Here is a 21,867-nt window from a genome sequence, read left to right on the forward strand (position 1 = left end):
AAAGGGTACAGGCTGTGTTGCTTGGCTTTGAGTTGGCGGCGGGCGAGCAGGCAGTCCTTCCAGATGAGAACCAAGGAGACCAAAGTTGACCTGGAGCTGTGTTTGGTTGTTCTTCATCCCATCTCTGGCTGGGATGAAGAAAAATAATAAAAAGGTGGTGGACAATACAATAAACACTATCCAAGGAATTCCAGAGAAACAGGAAGAGAGGGACACTGGGGGAGGAGAGGAAGAGGCTGGAAGCTTTTCAGTCTGTTTCAGACATTCTGACATTTTGAGTTAAAAGTTGACCACAACAACCCGAATACATTCAAAACTTAGAGTACAGTTAGATGTAGGATTGTGGGTCTCGAGAATACCTAAATTTAGACTAGTCTGAGATTACAAAATGTATTAGGCCAGCCACCAGGGGGCGATAGAGATGTGTTCGTTCGGCCTGTAAAAGCCAGTTCGGGCGTCAGTGAACTCAGTGGCACGTGTGATTGGAGGACTGTTCAGTCACTTAGCTCCATCTGAAGAATTTCAACAACGCTGACTTCGGAAATTGAGCCCTTCACAGGTATGGCAACATTTGTGTTATGACATAAGAACACTTTTTGAAAATACTTTGCATTAAGAAAAAATCTGTTGTTGCCATGCTGCTATTTATTTATTTATTCATTTTATCTTGGCTGGGAAAATGTCTCACAATAGCTGTTCAACAAAGGAAGAAACTAGAACCTTTGCTTGTTTCTGTCGCGTTGTTTGTATTTTATCAAGTAGTCGCGGCTTGAATGGCCTCTTCAGTTGTCGTGTTTTAGGGAACGTGTGGTAATCCCATTTTTAAGATTACCCGTTGACCGTAGCAGCTGAAAACAAGATGGAATCTCGTGTTTCTCTCGCCATTTTGTAGTTTAAAGTGGAAACCAAACACTAGATTAAGTTAGTGTAAACTGGAGTTAGAAATCTTTATGGTGGTTACTCGTTTGAGAAACAAGTCAGTTTACATTTTTTTTGTTGATGTTATTTATTTTAGCAAGTTAAATCATGGAGATATAAAGAGTAGACGCCGCATTTACCGTTTGGCGCTGACGAGCCGCGGGGCCGCCATCTTGGACCGGTCACCTGCTCCACTCAGTGCAATCTGTCTGTGGGACGCAATTATTAGAATGACTAATAATATTGTACTTTAAAGAAGTGAACATATCTGCAGTATATGAGGACAGTATATGATCCAGTTCTGTGATTTGCTATCCATACATAACTCAAGCTTGTTAGCAAGCTTCATACTGATCATCTGCTTTTATCATGCATCCGCAGCTTCTGATGCATGTAGCTACTCAGGGAAAGTGGACTCAGAATTTCGACATACATATAAACACACGTGTGTACGCATGTACAACATGTATGCTTTTTTTATAGTTGTTTCAGAAGGTGTTAAAAAATATCCTTATAGACATGCTACCTTTGTGTAAAAATGGTATTATTGAGAATTGTACAGATGGTAAATATCTTTTTTATAGTTCTATAACATTAGATTCTTTCATTTATTTAATGAAGTGTAATTATCATCTTGGAATATATGCACACTGGGGATGGCGCTAATCTTTTTCATCTCCTGAAGCAGCACCACCCGTTTGAGCACGGAGAATGCAAACTTTTTCAAACAGCCTGGATCAAGAGCTAATCTTCCGTGAAGCAGCAACAGCGCCATGCCGTATGACAACAAATCTACACCCCGTGATGTTACAAATGCAGTAGCTTATTGTATTGCAACAGATTAGAAATCAACCTACTGATATCTTCAGATCTTAATTAAGAGTAACGGGGAACATTTAAGCTTCACAAAATAGTGATTTGTTTTATATTGCAATATATATTGATATCGACTGATTTAAAAAAATAAATAAATAATAAATAAATAAAAAATATATCGTGATATGACTTTTTTACCCATCACGCCCAGCCCTAATGCACTCTTAAAAGCACATGTAATGTATCACCTTGTTTAGGCGCTGATATAGCATGAAAACTCACCCTGGAAATGCTTGGAAAAAAGGCTTGAATTTTACTTTGGGAAAAGTGTAAAAGCCCTGAAATTCCTCCTGAAGCTGGACAGACTTTTAAAATGCCTGGAAACACTTTTTTTCTGACTGAAATGTTCTCTCCCAATCTTTAGTGAGACAAATTACAGTTGTCAGCAGTGCCCAAACTTCATCAACATGTTTTCTTTTTGTGTCTCTCTCCTCTTTCTCAGTGAGATTGTTGCTACCATTCTTTTTTTTTAATATTTCTCGTGGCCCTGACTTGTGTTTTGGAAGTCATGCCTCACAGTTCATCTAACAGTCGTCGGAAGGGCAAAAACCCCCGGCGGCTTCCTCGAGCGGAAGCTCCAGGAACATCCAAGTCGATGCCAAAGTCCTCAAAACAAGGAAAGAAGAGTGAAGCTTTAAGTGAGTGTTAAGTGGCTGGGCTCATGTTTGATCTGGTGACTAGAACTAAGTCAATGCATTTGTCAGTTAAACTCTTTGACTGTTCAAAAACATTTTCCTTGGTGTACCTTTTCATTTAATACGTTAATTAGTTTAATTCAGTTCATTAAACTGAATTAAACCCCTCCCCAAATCATTAATGTAATAAATGTGTATAATATCCAGCTATATTGGAAAGGAAAAAAAAAGTAGCCGACCCTATTACACACAAAGAATATTTCCTTTTTTTTAATGAAGCAACATGGATTTAATTTTCATTCTTACTTCATCTTTTTTGGGATACAATCTCAGACTGGCACCTGGTACCACAGAGGAAAGGTTTACTCTGACACAGAGTTAGATGATAAGTACAATGGTAAATGTAATGGTTTAGCTGCAGGTCAAAAACAGTTTTTCATGCCAAAAATCCCTGTGAACCTGCTTTTCAGAGCAGCCTCCGGTCTCTGCCAGGAAGAGAAGGTTCAGACCAGGAACCAAGGCTTTAATGGAGATCCGCAGGTACCAGAAGAGCACAGAGCTTCTGATCCCCAAGGCCCCCTTTGCTCGATTGGTGAGTTAGAGCGTAACAAACTGAGTGTAATATAAAAACTGGACCTGTATTGCTATACCCTCCATCTTATGTTCAGCTTTATAAAAAGGACTCGACAGGGGGGACATTTTTACCTGCAAGCTGAAGTGAATGACGTTTTTCAATGCACTATCAGGGTTTGATGAGGGCTGTTGCAATAACAACTGCAAATTTGTATTGACAGACCAGCCGCAGGTGTTAGAAAGTGATCCCCAGCACAGCAAAGTAATTTTTTTTCTTTTTTTCAGGATTCATTGTACACGTGCTGTGTTAAAGGACAAGACCGGTTTTTTGACATCGGGCCCTTGATTTCACATTATAACATGATGTTCTACTCACCCCTGCTTGTTGTTGGTCATTTGGAGCTGTTCCGAAGATATTCGCGAGGCGTCTGGCTGCTCTCTTGAGATATTCGGCCATGAAACGGTTTCCAATGGGCAAGCTTATACAGGCACAAACTATGCTGTTTATAATTTATTAATTACTCTACACTAGCACTGATAACGTGGAGGTGCGTCGCTTGCTTAAAAAAATCAGGGTTACTAATTTTGAATTTTAGCCGAATGAATAAATAGGCAGCAGGTCTGTGGGCTGTCTGTGGCAGTAGCACGACGAGGACGTCAGTAACACCCACTTTACGACAAAAAAAAATCAAAATTACAATAACCCGGATTTTTTTAAGTAAGCGACGCACCTCCACGTTATCAGTGCTAGTGTAGAGTAATTAATAAATTATAAACAGCATAGTTTGTGCCTGTATAAGCTTGCCCATAGGAAACCGTTTCATGGCCGAATATCTCAAGAGAGCAGCCAGACGCCTCGTGAATTTCTTCGGAACAGCTCCAAATGACCAACAACAAGCAGGGGTGAGTAGAACATCATGTTATAATGTGAAATCAAGGGCCCAATGTCAAAAAACCGGTCTTATCCTTTAAATAGATATTCAATAAAAACAGTAGTGTACAGTTCTGACATCAGACACATGGTGGCAAAGCCTGCTTTCTTGACCCTGGATATATCCTGGCAATCTCCATCACTCATGGCATGCAGCTCTTAGCGGGGCTCTAGTGCAGGGTATCAAGAGGTGCCCCCCCCATTGCCTGGACCTCTTGTCATTTCCCCCGTACACCACAGAAATCAGTTGCCATTCCAAGACAGCTTCACTGCAGTTGAATTGCACTCCTAAGCTGTGCTAGCAAACGGCTGAGCTCCCAGCAGTTTTCTCCAGGGGAATAAGGTACTTGGCGTTGGGGTGTAGGTGGAAGCCAGGTGTGGGTGTTTCCATGCCATGACTCTGTTTCAGCCCCTTGCATTCTTCATGTGAAAGTGGTGGAGCTGTGTCGCCCTGCCCATCAGTCCCGCACCTCTGATGACGTAGACCTCCACCCACCCATGCCCTCTCCCAGATACCAATACATAGAATAGAAAAATACTTTCTTCACTGCACACAGTCCCCGTGATGTATATGGACTGAGGGTCAGATCTGTTTCTCCGGAAGTCCACCATTATTTCCTTTAGTTTTGTAGGTGTTGAGGACCAGGTGGTTATTGCTGCACCATGATGACAGGTTTTCTACCCCGTCCCTGTATGCAGACGCATCTCCCCTGGGATGACCTCTGTCGTGTCGTCTGCACATGGAGTTGCTTGGGTAGGCGCGGTACAGTCTGGTATGCAGAGTGTACAGTAGGGGACGCAGCACACATCCCTGCGCTCGGGACAACTGGGGCCCTGCTTTGACTCTCTGTGGGCAGTCCCAGAGGAAGTCCTTAAGCCAGAGTGTGGGAGGCCAAGGAAGATAGTGTTAGATGCCCAGCCAAAGTCGATGTAAAGAGGCCTGGCATAACTATCTTTATGTTTCAGATGGCTCAGGGTTGTGTGGAGAGCTGTGGCTCTGTCCATCATGAGGATATCACTGGATGTAGATTAAAAATGCTTTCCAAAGTGAAGCCTTTTAAGAAGATTCTCAGTGTATCCATGTGTGCAGGACAAATAAAGGTTTTGGGAGTCTCTGCCATCTTCACACACTCCCACTGTTGCTATGTGTGATAAACATGCACTACAAACTGAGTTTACATCTCCTGGGCTGTACTCTGTATTGAGCAACCAATCTATGTCATCATTTGTCCACACAAATCAATCACATTTGTCTTTGGGTTTTGGTCATTGTACAAACTTCTGTTTTGACTCAAGTTTTTGCCAAAGAAGAATCGGCTCACGACGCATTCTTCACAGTGTTATCCTCACATAAAGAGAAGTTGGACTAAATGACTCCACAGCAAAGAGAGAGACTCACAATGTCATACAAGAAACAATCATTTCCAAGTCATTTAATCATGGGTGGACCTCCCCACTACTTCTGTATAACTTTGTTTTAGTGAAATAATGGCATGGTGTTGTTCATCTGAAGCCGTAGGCGCAGTAAGAACCATGGGATGTTTTAGTATGTCTTCTTACACAACACAGAAGGTACGCCTTCTTTATCACATGTCTTCCTTTCACCTGTGTGTATTGCTGCTTGGTTCCTCTTGGATCAGGTTCGTGAGGTTTGCCAGAAGTATTGCAGAGGACCTGTCTGCTGGCAAGTCATTGCTCTTATGGCCCTTCAGGAGGTAAGTAGCATCTTCATCACTTGGGTAATAACCCAATATACTTACTGGTGCAAATGTATTTTAGATTGCTAACAAGAAGGGTTGAACTCCACCTGCAAAAAACACAACAGTGATATTTTCTGCACTTTGGGAGAACAGCGCTATTTTTCTGTAAAATGATTATTACATTTTCTTGATTTAATTCAGTGTTATTTATATAGCGACAAATAACAGCAAATGTCATCTCAAGGCACTGCAATCATACAGTCCATTTCAAGCCAATTAGAGTCCAATTCATTGTAATCATAATCCAATCAAACCAATTAATTCAAAATTAACCGATTCATTCATATAGAGCCAATTCAAAAACAATTTCCGAGCTAAGGAAACAACAGATTGTACTGAAACTTGTCTTCAGTCCAATCTCCTGTCCTGAGCGTGCCTGTGGAGAGGAACGACTCCCTTTGAACAGGAAGAAACCAGAACCAGGAAGGGTGGCCATCCGCCTCCACCAGCTGGGGTTTGAGAAGACAGAAAAGAGGGGACAACAAACACTGTAACACCATTCAAAGGATACCTGTTGGAACAGGAAAACGCACGTTAATGACCACAATAATGTCACATGTACATAATATCATGTGAGAAATTAATAAGAGAGCAAAGCAAAGAAAGGTGTGACTTAAGACTCATTTTGAAGTCTCTGTAACAGAATGCTGTGATCGACCGTATCAAATGCAGCACTGAGATCCAACAGGACAAGCACAGACACAAGTCCGCTATCAGAGGCTAAGAGGAGATCATTGGTAACTTTCAGCAGTGCAGTTTCTGTGCTATGATGCACTCTGAATCCTGACTGAAACTCTTCAAACAGATTATTTCTGTGTAAATTATCACAAAGCTGAGCTGCAACTATTTTTTCAAGAACTTTAGACATAAAAGGCAGATTGGATATAAGTCTATAATGAGCCAACACTTCTGAATCAAGAGTAGTTTTTTTAAGTAAAGGTTTAATTACAGCAACCTTAAAAGGCTGAGGTACATATCCTGTCAACAAAGACAGATTGATTCAATTCACTTTTATTTATATAGCAGCAAATTACAACAAATGTCATCTCAAGGCACTTAGATAGTATAGTCCAATTCAAGCCAATTGGAATTCAATTCATTGTAATCATAAGTATTGATTAATGGGAAAACCTCCTGGAACAGTCTGGTTGGGATTGGGTCTAAAATACAAGTTGATGGTTTAGAAATAAATACAAATCAGGTTGTAAAGATACTTCTAAAGCTGCTGTACTTGATGATCCATCCATCATCTTCTGCTTCTCCGGGGATCGGGTCGCGGGGGCAGCAGCTTAAGCAGAGAAACCCAGATGTCTCTGTCCCCGGCCACTTCCTCCAGCTCTTTTGGGGGGACCCCGAGGCGTTCCCAGGCCAGCTGAGAGACATAGTCTCTCCAACGTGTGCTGGGTCTCCCCCGGGGCCGCCTCCTCCTCCCTATGGTCACGAGCTGTGGGTAGTGACCGAAAGAACGAGGTCGTGAATACAAGCGGCCGAAATGAGTTTCCGCAACTTGATGATACATCAGTGATAATAGTGGGAAGGACTCCATCGATCTCCCCTCTTATAGAAACAATTTTATTAATAAAGAAGCTCATGAAATCATCACTGCTGAGAGTTAAAGGAATAACTGGCTCAGCAGAGCTCGGACTCTTAGTCAGACTGGCTACAGTGCTGAAAAGAAACCTGGGATTATTCTTATTCTCTTCTATCAATGATGAATAATAAGCAGTTCTAGCTTTACGAAGGGCTTTCTTATACATTATTAAACTATCTTTCCAGACTTACTGAGACTCTTCTAAATTAGAGGAACGCCACTGTCTCACCAGCTTTCTTGCAGTCCGCTTATAAAACATCATAATCCAATCGAATCCAATTGATTAGGTTCCACATTAGTGCAATTCAAACATACAAAGCCGATTTTTAAAAAGTAGCTTAGCTAAGGAAACCAACTGTCAACTTCAGTAAACACCACATTTATATTACTTTCACAGCTTTATTGCTCTCCGCCATCCACACAACGTGGCTGCCATATTCACAGCTGGTAGCATAGCAACCACCGCGCCTCATACATCCCACAGGTCAAAGGCAGAACTTCTTTTACCGCAGAGAACAAAATAAATGTTAACAATCTACCTCTTATATTTAAAAGAAATTTGATTTGACTTTACAAAATATTACAAAATAAAGTTATCTCATGACCATTAACAGAACTCAAGTCAGATGACTTTTTACAATTATTTGGTGTGAATTTGACAAAACTGAACATATTTCCATATCAACTAGTTTTCAGGTTTCATTAGAATTACACACAAAGTCCCTCCTTTTTAATTGGTTACAGCTTCCAAAGCCCTTCACTCAGTGCTTTCAGTTGGACCAAAGGCGATGCTCCTTTTTGTGCTTTACTGGCCGAGCATAGCCTCTCCTTGATTTTCTTGCTTTGAATGAGCTCCCTAATGCTACTGATCTCCAGTCGCAGCCCAGTAATAAAAGCAAAACATAAACGGAGAAGAATAAACAAAAGGAGCAAGTGAGAATAAGTTGGGCACAAACAAACCAGTAATTTTTTCCCAGAAGTATGTTTTAAGCTTTGTCTTAAAATCTGAGTGGTAGTCGGTATTAAGTTGGGAACCGGATTCTGGGGCAGTGGAGCCTGAAAACTTCAAGCTCTTCCTTCTGTTTTAGTCTTAGAATACCTGTTAACCACAAGTAGGTCAGCACTCTGGAGACTAAAAGGTATTGTGGGGTGACTTGGAAATATAGGTTATTTCAAATAACATGGAGCCTGATCATTAAAGGCTTTATAACAACATTTTTCTGGCTGTTACTTTAAAAAAAAAAAGAATGTATATATGACTTCTTAATTGGCTTTCTTCTTCATGAAAAGGCAAATGTGCTTTATTATTGGTATTATCACTGACATTTCTGATAGTTCTATATGAGAACTTGAGAGTTGGACCTCTAAAATAAAAAAAACTGAAAGTAGTGAGAGCCCACACCTGATCAGCGAGCTTATCCAACATTCGTTTGTGTGTCTTCTTGTGCTCCCAGGCTGCAGAGGCATATCTCGTCCTGCTCTTCTCAGATGCGAACCTGTGTGCCATCCATGCCAAGAGGGTCACTGTGTCATCATTAGACATTAAGCTGGCCAAGGCTATCCGGGGGGAGGAATAGGATGTAATAACCAAAGAACACGAGGGCTGCGGGGGTCCCAGCAGCGGGATGACATCTCCACATCCCTTCGCCCTTCAGTGTGTTTATTGAGTTCAAAAAGCTTTGGATCCATTTTTATTTCTTTCTCTTCAATCATTTTGGTTGCAATTAACAGTTGAATTTGAGTGTGATCAGCTTCACTTGTGCAGGAAGCTAGCTGGTGACTTCACAGAAATGTTGTCATTGCAGGGCAGACAGCTTCATTTTAGAAAGCCAGCAAACAACCTGTTCTCTTTACATTAAAATGTGCTACATGGGTCGATGTCAAAATGTTTCAACATAATTCATTTAGCATGCTGTGTATTGATCATCCACTGTGGAGTAAGTTGACTTTTTTTTTTACATAATTACAGTAATGTGAAGAAATAAAAACATCCCTGAGAAATTGTTGATTTATTGGGCTGATGGACATGAAAATCACCAATTAGTATAAATATGTGAAAGTAAACTATATTAAAATATTATTTCTATGAAAATAAATATTTCAATGTATAATAGGTTTTACTGTTTCAGACCTTCTGCCTTATATAAACACAGTGAAATGATGTGTTTTTAAATGGTCTGTTCACTGTTTATAGAATCAGGGACAAATATCTGATGTTTAGTTTCAGCTGGTTTAAACGGCACAGTGATGAAAAAAGGACAAGTTATTGGGCCTCATGCAAGAAGCGTTCGTACGCACAGATTTGTTCTTAAATCGTCCGTACGAGTGATTTAAGAGAATTTGCGCATTCACCAATCTTTTCGTATTTTACGTTTTCTTTCAGGTACGAACAGAATTTACGAGTGATCCAGAGCTGTCGTAAGAGTTTCGTAAAATAGTCCGCTGTTATTCAAATCACTTTTGCTTGACTAATGGATTGTATATTTAATTACTTTGAAGAAAACATAAATAAATATATACATTATACCCAACAATGATGCTGACATTATTCTGTTTTACTTAAAATATGCACTAATCGAAGGTTAATTTGAATCTGTATATAACGGGAAGCGTAACCAGCGGCTGACTTGAGCGTGTGGAGACAGACGAATGGCTGAGATCGCGATTTAGATTGCCAAGGACTGTGCTGCTGCAAATATGCAGCTTAATTCCACGACTCCAGAGAGAAACACGCCGATCAAACCCAATTCCACCACACGTACAGGTCCTCACCACCCTTGGATTTTTGGCCACTGGAACCTTTCAGAAGGAGATTGGAGACAGATCGGGGGTGTCCCAGTCCTCTGTGAGGCGTGCGCTCCCCTTGGTCATCAAAGCTCTCATCAGTTTATCACCCATGGTAGGCCTACATCACATTCCCATACACCGCTGTCCAACAAGTACAAATTAAGAGGGACTTTCATGCCGTGGCTGGACTGCCAATCACAATTGGAGCACGAGACACAAATAGGCATCAAAACACCCGTGCGCACTGCTGAAGGCCAGGTGGGTGTGACTCGATACAGTGGGGGGCAAAATAGCCCAGATAAGGCATGCCAGATTTGCGCAATATTGCCATGAACGAGGGTCTCCCACTACCTGAACAGACCAGAAGGTGTTGTGCCAGAAGACCCTCATGGACCACCCCATCAAAGAGCCATCATGATGAGGCAACAACTGATTTCACGGCTTTATGCAGTCATCGATCGCCTGGCTATGGTGAGACGTTTTTATTAAGCCATTTTCATATCAAACCATTTATTTTTTTATTTCGGTGACATGGTATTAACAGCACTCGTAATTGCTTCCCATTTCTTCACTTTAGCAGGTCCCGTAATTCCACTGCTGACACTGCTAAAAATGACAGATTTTCCTTTTCGGATCTCTGAAAGCAGAACTTTAATCTCAGAGCCCGTATTCTCATGACTCAACACTTCCTGGCACAGCAGCGAGGAAGCACAGCCTTATATGGTTTCATTTAGGGCGTGCAGTATGCAAATCTACTATCCTCGTGCACGTGAACTTAAGATACGCACAGGTGTGATTCATCATTTACGCAGGTCGTTTCCACACTTTTTCCGAAGTTAAGAGCGTTTGTTGAATCTGACGTGGCGTGTTCGTACGAGACCTTCTTACGAAAAAAGTGAGAGAAATTTAGAATAAAAATACGAAAATGTTCTTGCATGAGGCCCATTGTGTTTCAAACAGGGTTAAAGTGATCCATCCTTTAAAGTCCGACAAGTATCACCTCCTCATCTCACAATGATTGAAGATGAAGCGTTCAGACTGTTAACCAGGAGGAAGAGGAACTGAGAGGAGATAAAATACAGATCAAAGAGGAACTGAGAGAAGATAAACTACAGATCAAAGAGGAACTGAGAGACTCAGGAAGGAGCTGAGCTGTTACTGAACTATAGAAGAGACACAAACTTCCACATTCAACACACAAACCACAAACATTACTTTCATTCAACATGCTGCCTTTGCAGACATTTGTATTCACTCTGCTGCTTCTACTCATTGTAACAGGTGTCAGCTGTGAACAACAGCAAAGCTAACAATAAGCTACACAGAAGGAAAAGCATCAGCCAGGCTCTGTCAGAGGTGATAGTGTAGAAACAGAGTGCAGGCATAGAGGGGAGTACAGGTTAAGTGGTAGATTACATTTCTACACCTGAACAGGGACTTGAACCCTGGACCCTCAGATTAAAAGTCTGATGCTCTACCATCTGAGCTATCCAGGCCCTATGAAAGTGTGTCTGAGTGACAGCTGACATCTGAAACACTTCCTGAGTCCAAAGCTGTGACGCTGTTTTCTGAACAAACGCCTGGTTGATGTGAACTTGTGTTGCAGCCACTGAGCATAAAGAAGAAGGCCTTCATGGAGGGAAACAGGGAGTTAAGGAGGAGTGTGAAGAGAAAAGGAAGAGAGCAAGTCGGTGGGAAACTATCTGCAGCAGAACAGTGTGAGGGATGTGTGGTCAGGAATGGAAAAGCTCACAGGCTTTGGGATAATGTGGGATCAGACAGATGGAAGAGTTCAGACAAACTCAGCATGCTGCTGCCTCCTGCTACAGACCTCACATCCTCCATGTACCAACAGCTTCCCTGTCACACCTCAGCACATCTACATGAAACTATCACATCTATAGGAAACTAAACTATCCCCTCATCTGAATACAAACAAAAGAGATGATTGTGGATTTTAGGAGGAGCAGCAGTCAGCTGAACAGCGTCTCCATCCTCGGTGAAGAGGTGGTTGAGGATTACAGATACCTGAGGGTTCACCTGGACAGCAGACTGGACTGGAAATGCAACACTGAGGCTGTCTACAAGATGGGACATTCAGTAAACTATTCCTATAACTGTATATATGCTAACTGAGTTGGCATGGGTTGGTGCACTAAACACATGGTACAGAGTTTAATATTTCTGCATCTTTTAGTAAAAACAGGAAAGAATGAGTGTATATTTCCAGCCAAATTCCCAATAAAGCTGCTCTCATCCACATATTTTTCTGTTTCTTCTGTCAGACGGCTAAACTGAAAATCAGCCCATTGAGACTACGTGTCAACTCGTGGTCACTTAAAGCATGTCCAGACTGTCGCTCTGCTTTAATAAAATCCTGATTTTGTAACCGCAGCCTCATGTGAGAAAATCACCCTTCAGGTGACTTAAAGACAACATGTTGGCAGCGATTTCAGCTGCACTTACATGCAGCGTGATGTCCCACAGAGAAAGTTAGAGGCAGCAGAATGTCATGAAGGTTTCCTACACAGTCTATCCCGTGCATGTACGCTGGGACAACATGGTGGTCCAGTTAAATGGACGAGTACACCTGGAACTGAAGCTGGACTTACCTGTGCATGCAAGTGTTCTGAATGTCCTGATCAAGATAAAAATATGTAACATACAGAACAAAAAGCATCCATCTCCAGCTGAAAACATGAAACCTGCAGACTACACATAAAATGTTCCACTGGGGACACCGACCCAAGTTGGTTATTAGGAGGAAATTTCATAAATATCCTCAAAACCAGTTTTCCTCAGTGTGCAGACTTCAGGTCTTTGTTTTAAGTTTTGTACAAAGAAAATAGACTCAAATGTAACCTCTCTTCAATGCATATTCAGAACTTATTTAAATCTCTTCCAGAAAAACTCTTGTTTGCATCGTTTTCTTTCAAATAAAGATTTTTAAAAAGCTAATTGACCATGTGCTCTGTTTTACATAAAACATCAGTTATAGAGGTAAACACGCAAAGTTAGCATATTGACAGGTTTCAAATATATTTTTCAGTGGCGGCCGTGCTTTGGCTCACTGGGCCTTCAGTGCGGGTTTACCGTCCATTCAGAGTCGCTATTTAAATCCGTCCTGAGTGCCCACATGGATCTGGATCTCACTAACCGTGCTGTATGCCAATAAACACAGAGAGACAGCTGTTAGAAGACTTTCTTCTGCAGGTTTCCTTCTGATTTATTTATCTTTTAAACACATATTCAGCAGCAGGATGTTTATTCATCAATTAGCCGACTAATAATGAATTATGAGAGAGATTTTGCGTATTGAGAGCGACTTCCATTGTTATTGTTATTATTATCAGATATCTCAGCAGTTCAGAATATTCAATAATTTATATTTATAATATAATATTTATATATGTAAATAAAATACATAATACTCACAAGAGTTCCTGATTATTATCTATTTATGGACATAACACTGAGATGCTCCATATGTTAGTCCATTGTTGCCAGTTAACTGCAGCCTTGCACCTTTCAGCAGCAGCTGTTACCGCTGAGCAATCAGTTCCCTCTGCACTGAGGATCATATGAAAGCAGCTCCTGCAGCTTCATGTTAGTGTCACAGGGCTCTGAACTTTGTGTTAGTGCAGTTTGGCAGGAGCAGGTCCCAGGCAAGCTTTAATTATATTGCAGCAGAATGAGGTGAGTAACTTCTAGTCTATCCCAGTGCTTCTAAGTGGTGGCACTGAACCTCTGCTGCCTTAAATGTCTGAGGCAAGCAGAACCTCATTTGGTGGCAGCATTACACTATGAATATGCAGTTAAGCTCAACAGGACTGGGCATGTTAAGGGGAGGTGGTGGTTGGACCCCACTGGTCTCTAAATGTACTCAGAACTTCATCTGAGATGTCCCTGTTTCTGCAGGGTTTTGTGGATTTCTTGTGTGCTGATTGGAAGCATCACCTGCATTCCTGCACAAAGCGGTAAGCTGATCCCAATCAAAGCTCAGCAACTAAAAGCAGTTTCAATTGACTCAGGGTGTAAATGGAAGGCTGATCTTAATTCTCCGTTTCCTCACCCATGTATTCAGTTTATGGACAAGCTCTATCTAAGCCAACGTATCAGAAAGCAGCTGGAACCAGTGGTTCTGCAGCACAGCAGCATGGCGCTCAGGGAGGTCAGTCTGGAGCTCCTGGCAGCAATTACCAGTTTGAAGATGGGAGCTGGAGCCTTTCATCTGACACCAGCGGCGAGGACGAGCCAGTCTTCACTCCTGTGACCGACGAGGATCAAGTCTACGCTTACAAATCTCGGTCCCGCTACAACAAAAAGCGTGTGCTGTTCAGCCAGTTCCGCTACAGCCCAACAGAATCTGAGCCAGACCACGGCAAAACATCTCAGCACAAGGTTCAAGTTCAGAGCGGCTTCTGAGGATCTTTCTGGTGAGGCTCATTTTCCTCTGCATGTGTGCTCTCTGTAGCTGCTGGTAGGTGACTGACTTTCTTTGTCTTGCAGATCTGCATATTCTAGAGGCATCGCTGCTGCTACCGCTTGAATAAATGGCTTTTAACTTGAAAACCTTGTTGCACCATCAAATGGCTCCTAGCTGTCTCTGGGTCATCCAGTTGTGGGTTGGAGGGGATAGTTGAGGGCCAGATGGGTTGACATGACTTAATCCTATAAATAAGGTGTTGGCATTAACTTAAGGACAGTATCTGCTCAAAGGTGAGCTTGTGACGGTCTCGACGGCTTCAGCTTAGAATGTATTCCCAACTAAAAATGGCTGAAAAGCCAACTGCAGCTCTCTGACAGCAGTGGGTAAAGGTGTGGCCTTGAGCTCTATCAGAAGATTCCACTGCTGCATATTGTGCTGAGGGGGAAACCTTTCCACTCTGTAGCAATCCTCGCCCTACTGCTCTGGGTAAGGGCAGACCCATCAGATGCTGGGGCCATGTGAAACCTGGACAGTATTTTCTGCAAGTCCATGACCGAGGATGGCTTCATAACTATCTTATGTGGTTGCAAAGGTCTTGTACTTTGAATACTTGTAATGAAGCTTGTGCTGCACAAATCAAAAGATGTGGCAGCTACTTGCATTTAGTGACTTGGGAACAAAATTTATAGGCTCAATGTTGTCAACTACTCACTACCTGGAAGTTGGATCAGGTGGTGGGGGCAAAGATCAATTTTGTTCTACATTTGCATGCAAGAAGACGAGACAGGTGTTGGAATATATTCAGTTAAGTCGTGAGCTGTACTGATTAATACTGGGCACAATGCAACATCAAATGTTCCATCTATATGTGAGAATAAGATGTCTTACCTGGACATACTTGCACATAGTCGACATATAAAGAAAAACTTCTGTGGACTTGTTTCCACACTTTAAGTCACTCACATTGTTAACCTGCAGGTTGCAGTTTAAATATGAACATGATAAAGTCTGGTCTTTGTTGGATTTTATGAAAGTAATTATGAGGACAGATGATGTGAACTACTGTAACAAATGTTAGTTTTCAGAATTAAAAAAACCTGGGGATATAAATATTCTCATTTTCATATATAAATATAAAGTTCAGGTGTGACAGTCAACATTTTACAGTAAAAAAAGACTCTCAGAAACTTAGACCCATATTAAAAAAGGTCATTATTCAAATAGAAATATTTTCCCTTTTAAATGAGTTCAAAATGTAACTTTAACTTCAGTGTATTTTCAGTACAGTTCCACCTCACTAAGAAACATTTGAGAAACACTTCCAGATATGAACAAAATGATGGCACAAGGTGCTTTAAACATTTAACCGTTATGTCCTGTTTAATCAGGTTCATCTGAAATAAATCTAAGATCTCCATATCACTTAATAAAAGAGCAGCTCTGCATCATGTTGTCTCACGTTTCTACATCTCAGCTCAGATATTAATCTGAGCTTTAAACATCTCAGAGTGCGCAGAAGGCAGTTAGCGTGACTTTAGTAAGAATACACCCTCTGCTATGTTCCAAACACATCCATGCTTCTAGATCCTCTGGATGAGAGAGCTGCAGAGCTCCTTATTCCTGCCAAGGAGTCAACATTATGTTAGAGTTATTTCCAGAACTCAGCAGGTTAACTTACTAAGACTCCAGTCTTATGTCACGCTGAGCTCACTTTTTTCCCCTTGAAACCCAACTAGCAGCTCCCACTAGTGAAGTGGACAAGTGATGTGTTGGACCCCAATTTCATGACTGTGACGACTTTGATGTATTAGAACCGAGGTTATAACCTGGAGTCCTTCAGACCAAATCTCTGTCACTCCCCTCACACTCCCCAGCCACAGATTAGGGGCCCACAGTGATCTGCAGGACTTTGGTCCAGATGTTTAACACCGTATCTGACCAAGCGTAATTCACCTTCTTTAAAACATCCCATGTTCATTCCTCACATGTTGCAACAAACCTTTTTAAATGTCAGAAGTGTTCATTTTCAGAGCTGAATTGAATGCAGCACGATCTGACTGGGTCCCAGGTGAGGTTTATGAGTGTAATTAGAGCAGGTAGAGCACCAATATAAAGTCAGCTGCAGCCTCAGATGAGTTACAGCACAAAGCTTCTCTCAACAGCAGTCACTAGATTGCTGTTTTTGACCAGTTTTATCTGAATTGTGTTGCTTCTGTTTTGTCTTGTTCAACATGTTGTTTAAGGTTTTCTTCAGGTGAGTCTTCATGTTTAATGGTTTAGGTTTTTGTTCTCCTATATACTAAAGTTTCTTTCTTTTCTTTTGAAATCCAAACAGGATTTCCTGGCTTTGTGCAGTGGCGATTCTAGAGTCTGTGGGGGCCCCAAGCAAAAAAATCCTAGGGGGCCCTAACGACCAGTGTTCGTCACCAAAACATCTGACATCAACGAAAAGTGTATGAAATAAAACCTCTTTTTATTCCAAACATGTTCCAAACATGAGAAACATTGTTATTTTTAAAATATACATGTAAAGAATAAATAACTAAAAAAGACTACGTTGGCACTTGATATTCGCCTGTTGCTATTTATCTACCGGGTGTAGCTGGCCATCCAAAAATAATTGTGTTAATTTAAAGATTCTTTGTGACAAGTAAAGCTATTCATGATATCGATTTCATAAGTATGGTTTTTATTTTCCACTAGCCTTGAATTTCCGTTGAACGTTGCCAACAATCGCAAACACTCTGAGGGGCTAGTTCTCCGCGAACATAGCCTACAGTGGAACTCTATGTGAGTTTGACGAAGTCAACAATGCAATTATGGAAATATAGAATGGCATGTTAACTAGACAACCTTTGACTAAATAATTTAAATTGAACTGTTCAAAGAAAACATGTTCACCACGAACGTTCACCACTGTTTGAGACAGTTTATAAAGTAACTAGAAAATTTCTGATTGAATGCACCCAGGGTATCTGCACATTTTTTATCAACATATTTAATGACTTTTAAGACCTAAGAATAAAAATTAATTAAATTAAAAAACACGCACAGACCGCTCATACAGTCAATGGCACGTACCCATAGAAAAAATACACACTCACCCACACGTCACACAACCTGACTATCGGTTGCTAACAACCATGATCAGTAACCTACACAAACCCAGACACATAATGGCTCGGCAGCCAGCAATCGGATAAACCAACGAAGTGAATCAATCCTGTGAAAGAATGAAAACAAGTGACTGAAACCTGCACTCACCCATTATGAAGTTAACTCTGCCAGATCCTCCATAATCTTGCTCCTGCTCAGCCAACTCCTTGACTTCGGGTATGGTTGGTAACGTTACTGCGGCTAGCATTACCAACGAGGCTGCTAGGCTTGCTAAATCGGTAAGCATTAGGCTACTGAAGAAAGCTAGTCTTTTTAGCTACGTTATATTATCATCTTTCTTCTCGGCTATGAGTTAACCTTTGTTGAGGAAAGGGAACGCCCCCGCGTGTAGTTGGTGAATGCAGCCAGATGACCTGAGTCAGGTTACTAACCAGACGCGCTCAAATCACCGGAAGTACTGGCGCACACACAAAAGTTCGAACGTCTCTCCAGACATATCTTTCTTTCATTCCGCCCAGATGAAATTTAATGCCACTCTTCAAAAATCGGACATTTTAAGACCTTAAACGTATTTTTTATTTAAGACTTTTTAATACTTTTTAAGGATCCGCGGAGACCCTGGCACCTCAGCTCTCGGGGGCCCCCTAGTGGCTCGGGGCTCCAAGCAGTTGCCTGCCGTGCCTGTTGACAAGCTGCGCCTCTGGCTTTGTGTCCTGCTCTTCAGCATTGGAACATGTTATCCCCCCCAGAAAAGCAAGTATATCAACATTTAGGTGCAGTTTATATAAAGGCAGCCAACATGGGAAGTTGTTTAGTCTGGACATGCTCAACCCATGATGTTGGTAGGAATGAGAGGGAAGAGGGTCTGCAACTATATTAATCATGCAGCACCAAATCTTACAATATATTAGACTTCAGGTTTAATGACCCACTTGAAATTCAAATAGTCCTTTAGCTTTGTTTATTGTTACTAAACATATTGGCAGTGATACAGAGGCTACTGACAGCACGACTAACCATGCTGTCATACTTTGCTTCAACTAATTTCTGGGCTCAGGTCAAAATAGTGGCTCCTCTGGCTCTGGTAGTAGCACGTCTGGCTCTGGCTCCGGCAGTGGCTCCTCTGGGTCTGGCTCCGGCAGTGGCTCCTCTGGGTCTGGCTCCGGCAGCGGCTCCTCTGGGTCTGGCTCCGGCAGCGTCTCCTCTGGGTCTGGCTACGGCAGTGTAGCGTGCTCTCAGGAAAGACAGAGAACGGAGATGTTTACATTAAACCTTCCCCCCTTTTTCAAATGTCTTGACATCGAAAACATTCCGCTGTTTATGACCCTTTCAACGGAGATAAGGACCCAAAGGAGATAAGGACCCAGATGTGAATTCTAACCTACTGGAATTCCTTTGTGAGATTCTCTCCTCCAACGCCAGCCACGCATAATAAATCATGCAAACTGACACCCTCTGACAGAGAAACAAACCAGGCTTGCTTTTCTTTCCTGGTCTGCTACAAGGAATGTTCAACTCTCCTCTTTTCTTTAGAAGAATAGAATCAACCCTAATCATCACTTTTCTTGACATAAACTGTTGAAATCGGAACTGCATAAATCTACAGATCATTTTGAAACATTCGCCATTCTTTTACATGAAGTATTTACCAAGTTATGGGATATTGGATTTAATAGAATCCCTTTCGTGGAGCCACAGCGCCCCCCAAAGGACATGGATAACGGACACTTTTCACTATGTCAACCTGATGGACATGGACAATTTCACCTATGGATGTTTAATGTTCTCATTATGTGCAATGCATAACCTAATAGTGTTTAATTCCACAGGCATTGAGTCCAAACAGCTGCAGATCATTCTAATTAACAGTAACCAAAAGTTGTCATACTATTTCTATCATGATAATATGAAGTATTGTATGCTGATAACTGTTCCATGCTCATATGTGTGTTTATGCCTGCTCGTATGCAACATTATTGTCTGTTAGAAACATTATATTGTCTAAAATCAATGTCATATGAGTTAAATACGGTATAAGAAAGAAGCAGGAATTCTCCCCTTTTTGTCTCATGAGTTCAGCTTGGTCAACCCCCCTTTTTTTTCCTTTGGGTCAAAAGCAAGCTGAACTCTGATTGGACGAAAGCCGACATGTGATCTCCAGCTTAAAAAGAGAGGCGCGCATGAAATCGCCCTCTCTCAGCCCCTCTCAGCCTCTCATCAAACTCTCTCATCATTTTTCTCTGTTATCCCTCACGCAACTCTTTTGTCCTCTCTCTCTGTAACTATTAATTACCATTTTTTTTAGACTCCCCCTTTCTTTTGTATAAAAGTCTGGTCCAATACACGCGAGTGTGTGCCAACTCATACAGCCCAGCCAAGCCGCCGCTCTTCATCCAAGGACGAAGAATAAAGAAGAAGTCGATTCTACGTCATCCCGCTGGTTACCACGGGAACACCGCTTCGACACCAACTCATCAGAAGGAAAGAACCACGGGATCCCTTACGCTACTACGACAAAGTAAGGTGCTGGTTTGAGATCTTTCGAAGCCGTGGATAAAATGAAAACTTTCTCTGAAAGCGACGAATGAGCAGACCTCCGCGGGCAGAAGACAGTTGGCACAATATCCGTGTTACGAACCAGATTTAGTCACATTTTTGATAGGTAACCCTGTTAGTGGCCTGCTTCTTTCTTCCCTTATATGCCCTTTTGAGTGTCACCAATAATTCTAATTTCTGTCTCTTTATCAATTGTTTATACACCTATCTACCTGTGCAATGTTGAATAAATGTTTGTATTACTCCATTTAAGAGCGTCACGGACAGTTACTAAAGCCGACTATCACTTCAAACAGAACTACGAATCAGAATGAGACTGATTATTAATTAATTAATTAATTAATGGGATTGAGTATTAATTAATTAATAATTTAATAGACCAGGATCGCAAGATTGTAACAGTTTCTTACCTGACTGTAACGTAAATTAAAATTGTAGGTAGGTGGTGCCCCTGCTATTTTCGAGGTAAATATTAATTAATAACGTGCCAACGCTACAGCAGCGTCTCCTCTGGGTCTGGCTACAGCAGCGTCTCCTCTGGGTCTGGCTACGGCAGCGTCTCCTCTGGGTCTGGCTACAGCAGCGTCTCCTCTGGGTCTGGCTACGGCAGCGTCTCCTCTGGGTCTGGCTACAGCAGCGTCTCCTCTGGGTCTGGCTACGGCAGCGTCTCCTCTGGGTCTGGCTACGGCAGCGTCTCCTCTGGGTCTGGTTACGGCAGCGTCTCCTCTGGGTCTGGCTACGGCAGCGGCTCCTCTGGGTCTGGCTACGGCAGCGTCTCCTCTGGGTCTGGCTACGGCAGCGTCTCCTCTGGGTCTAATGCTGGCTTTACTGCGCAGGACGTAGACTTTGCTCGTTTCCTTGCTGCCCTAATGAACTTGAAGATCGACAGTTCTTTCCCACAGTCTGCCTGGACCTCCGACCAGGTCCCTAAGGACACATCTGAGATGCGCACTGTATACCCTTCATCCCACGTCGTCCAGTCCAGCAATGGCTACCAACGAGCCCGCGACTCCAGTTCGTACGCCAAATACTCCCAGGATGCTTTTGACTACGTTGATGCCAAGACTGGGTCTAAAGGGCAGAAGTTGTACTAAGGTAAAGCTGGACTCGTGTCTGAAGTATTGAGACTCCTGTATCAATACTGACCCCTTCTGTTTTCTGCAGGTGACTCTCATGGACACTTCCATGGAGATTCCAACATGTGGCTGAACTCTGGCAAAATAAACTTGACCAATAATACGTGTTCTGTGTATTGAATACTTGATCTCAAGGTTTGTTTTCACTTCATAGAGGATTGAGTCTTCACCACACCCACTGAGGCTGACTCTGCTTTTGAAGGCCAAACTGAATACTGCTGCTTTAAATTCCACCACTACATGTTTCCTTCTCATGGTTGAATTGCATTACACAAACCCAGACCAAAATAACTTGAAGCTCAGTACAGTGGCCCTGCTTGACCTTGCACCATGAAGGTGTTTCAGTTAAATCTGCACTCGCTGGCCTTTTCCAAGCTTTAATTGCATGTGACTCTTTAGCCTATACTATGTAGCCTTGCCCCTCTGCTTGGCACCACTTGGTGTCTTCTGTGTTTCTCATCAGAGCCATACATCCCTCTTAACCAACTGTCTCGACTTGCCCCCTGTATGTGCGGCCTTGTTCATCTCACCTGGGACACCAGCTGGAGGGCTATGACA

At 42.1% G+C, this 21,867-nt stretch overlaps 1 protein-coding gene and 1 non-coding gene across 2 annotated transcripts; one reads left to right on the plus strand and one right to left on the minus strand.

Moving 5' to 3' along the window:
* Positions 1-2,302: 2,302 nt before the first annotated feature.
* Positions 2,303-8,876, plus strand: LOC142391433 (histone H3-like centromeric protein A). Its single transcript, XM_075477196.1, has 4 exons — positions 2,303-2,420; positions 2,900-3,021; positions 5,574-5,648; positions 8,739-8,876. The coding sequence occupies exons 1-4, from the start codon at positions 2,303-2,305 to the stop codon at positions 8,859-8,861; spliced, it is 438 nt and encodes a 145-aa protein (XP_075333311.1). The 3' UTR covers positions 8,862-8,876.
* A 2,618-nt stretch (positions 8,877-11,494) lies between these two features.
* Positions 11,495-11,567, minus strand: trnak-uuu (transfer RNA lysine (anticodon UUU)). Its single transcript has one exon. It is a non-coding gene; the product is annotated as a tRNA-Lys (tRNA).
* Between the last annotated feature and the right edge of the window lie 10,300 nt (positions 11,568-21,867).

This window comes from Odontesthes bonariensis, chromosome 11 (genome assembly GCF_027942865.1).
Source record: "Odontesthes bonariensis isolate fOdoBon6 chromosome 11, fOdoBon6.hap1, whole genome shotgun sequence".
NCBI lineage: Eukaryota > Metazoa > Chordata > Actinopteri > Atheriniformes > Atherinopsidae > Odontesthes > Odontesthes bonariensis.

Excerpts from the sequence above, each read along its gene's own strand:
- LOC142391433 (XM_075477196.1), top strand. The coding sequence starts at position 2,303 with ATGCCTCACAGTTCATCTAACAGTCGTCGGAAGGGCAAAAACCCCCGG. Across the intron at positions 2,421-2,899 it reads CTCAAAACAAGGAAAGAAGA|AGCAGCCTCCGGTCTCTGCC; the intron begins GTGAAGCTTTAA and ends CCTGCTTTTCAG. Across the intron at positions 3,022-5,573 it reads AGGCCCCCTTTGCTCGATTG|GTTCGTGAGGTTTGCCAGAA; the intron begins GTGAGTTAGAGC and ends CTCTTGGATCAG.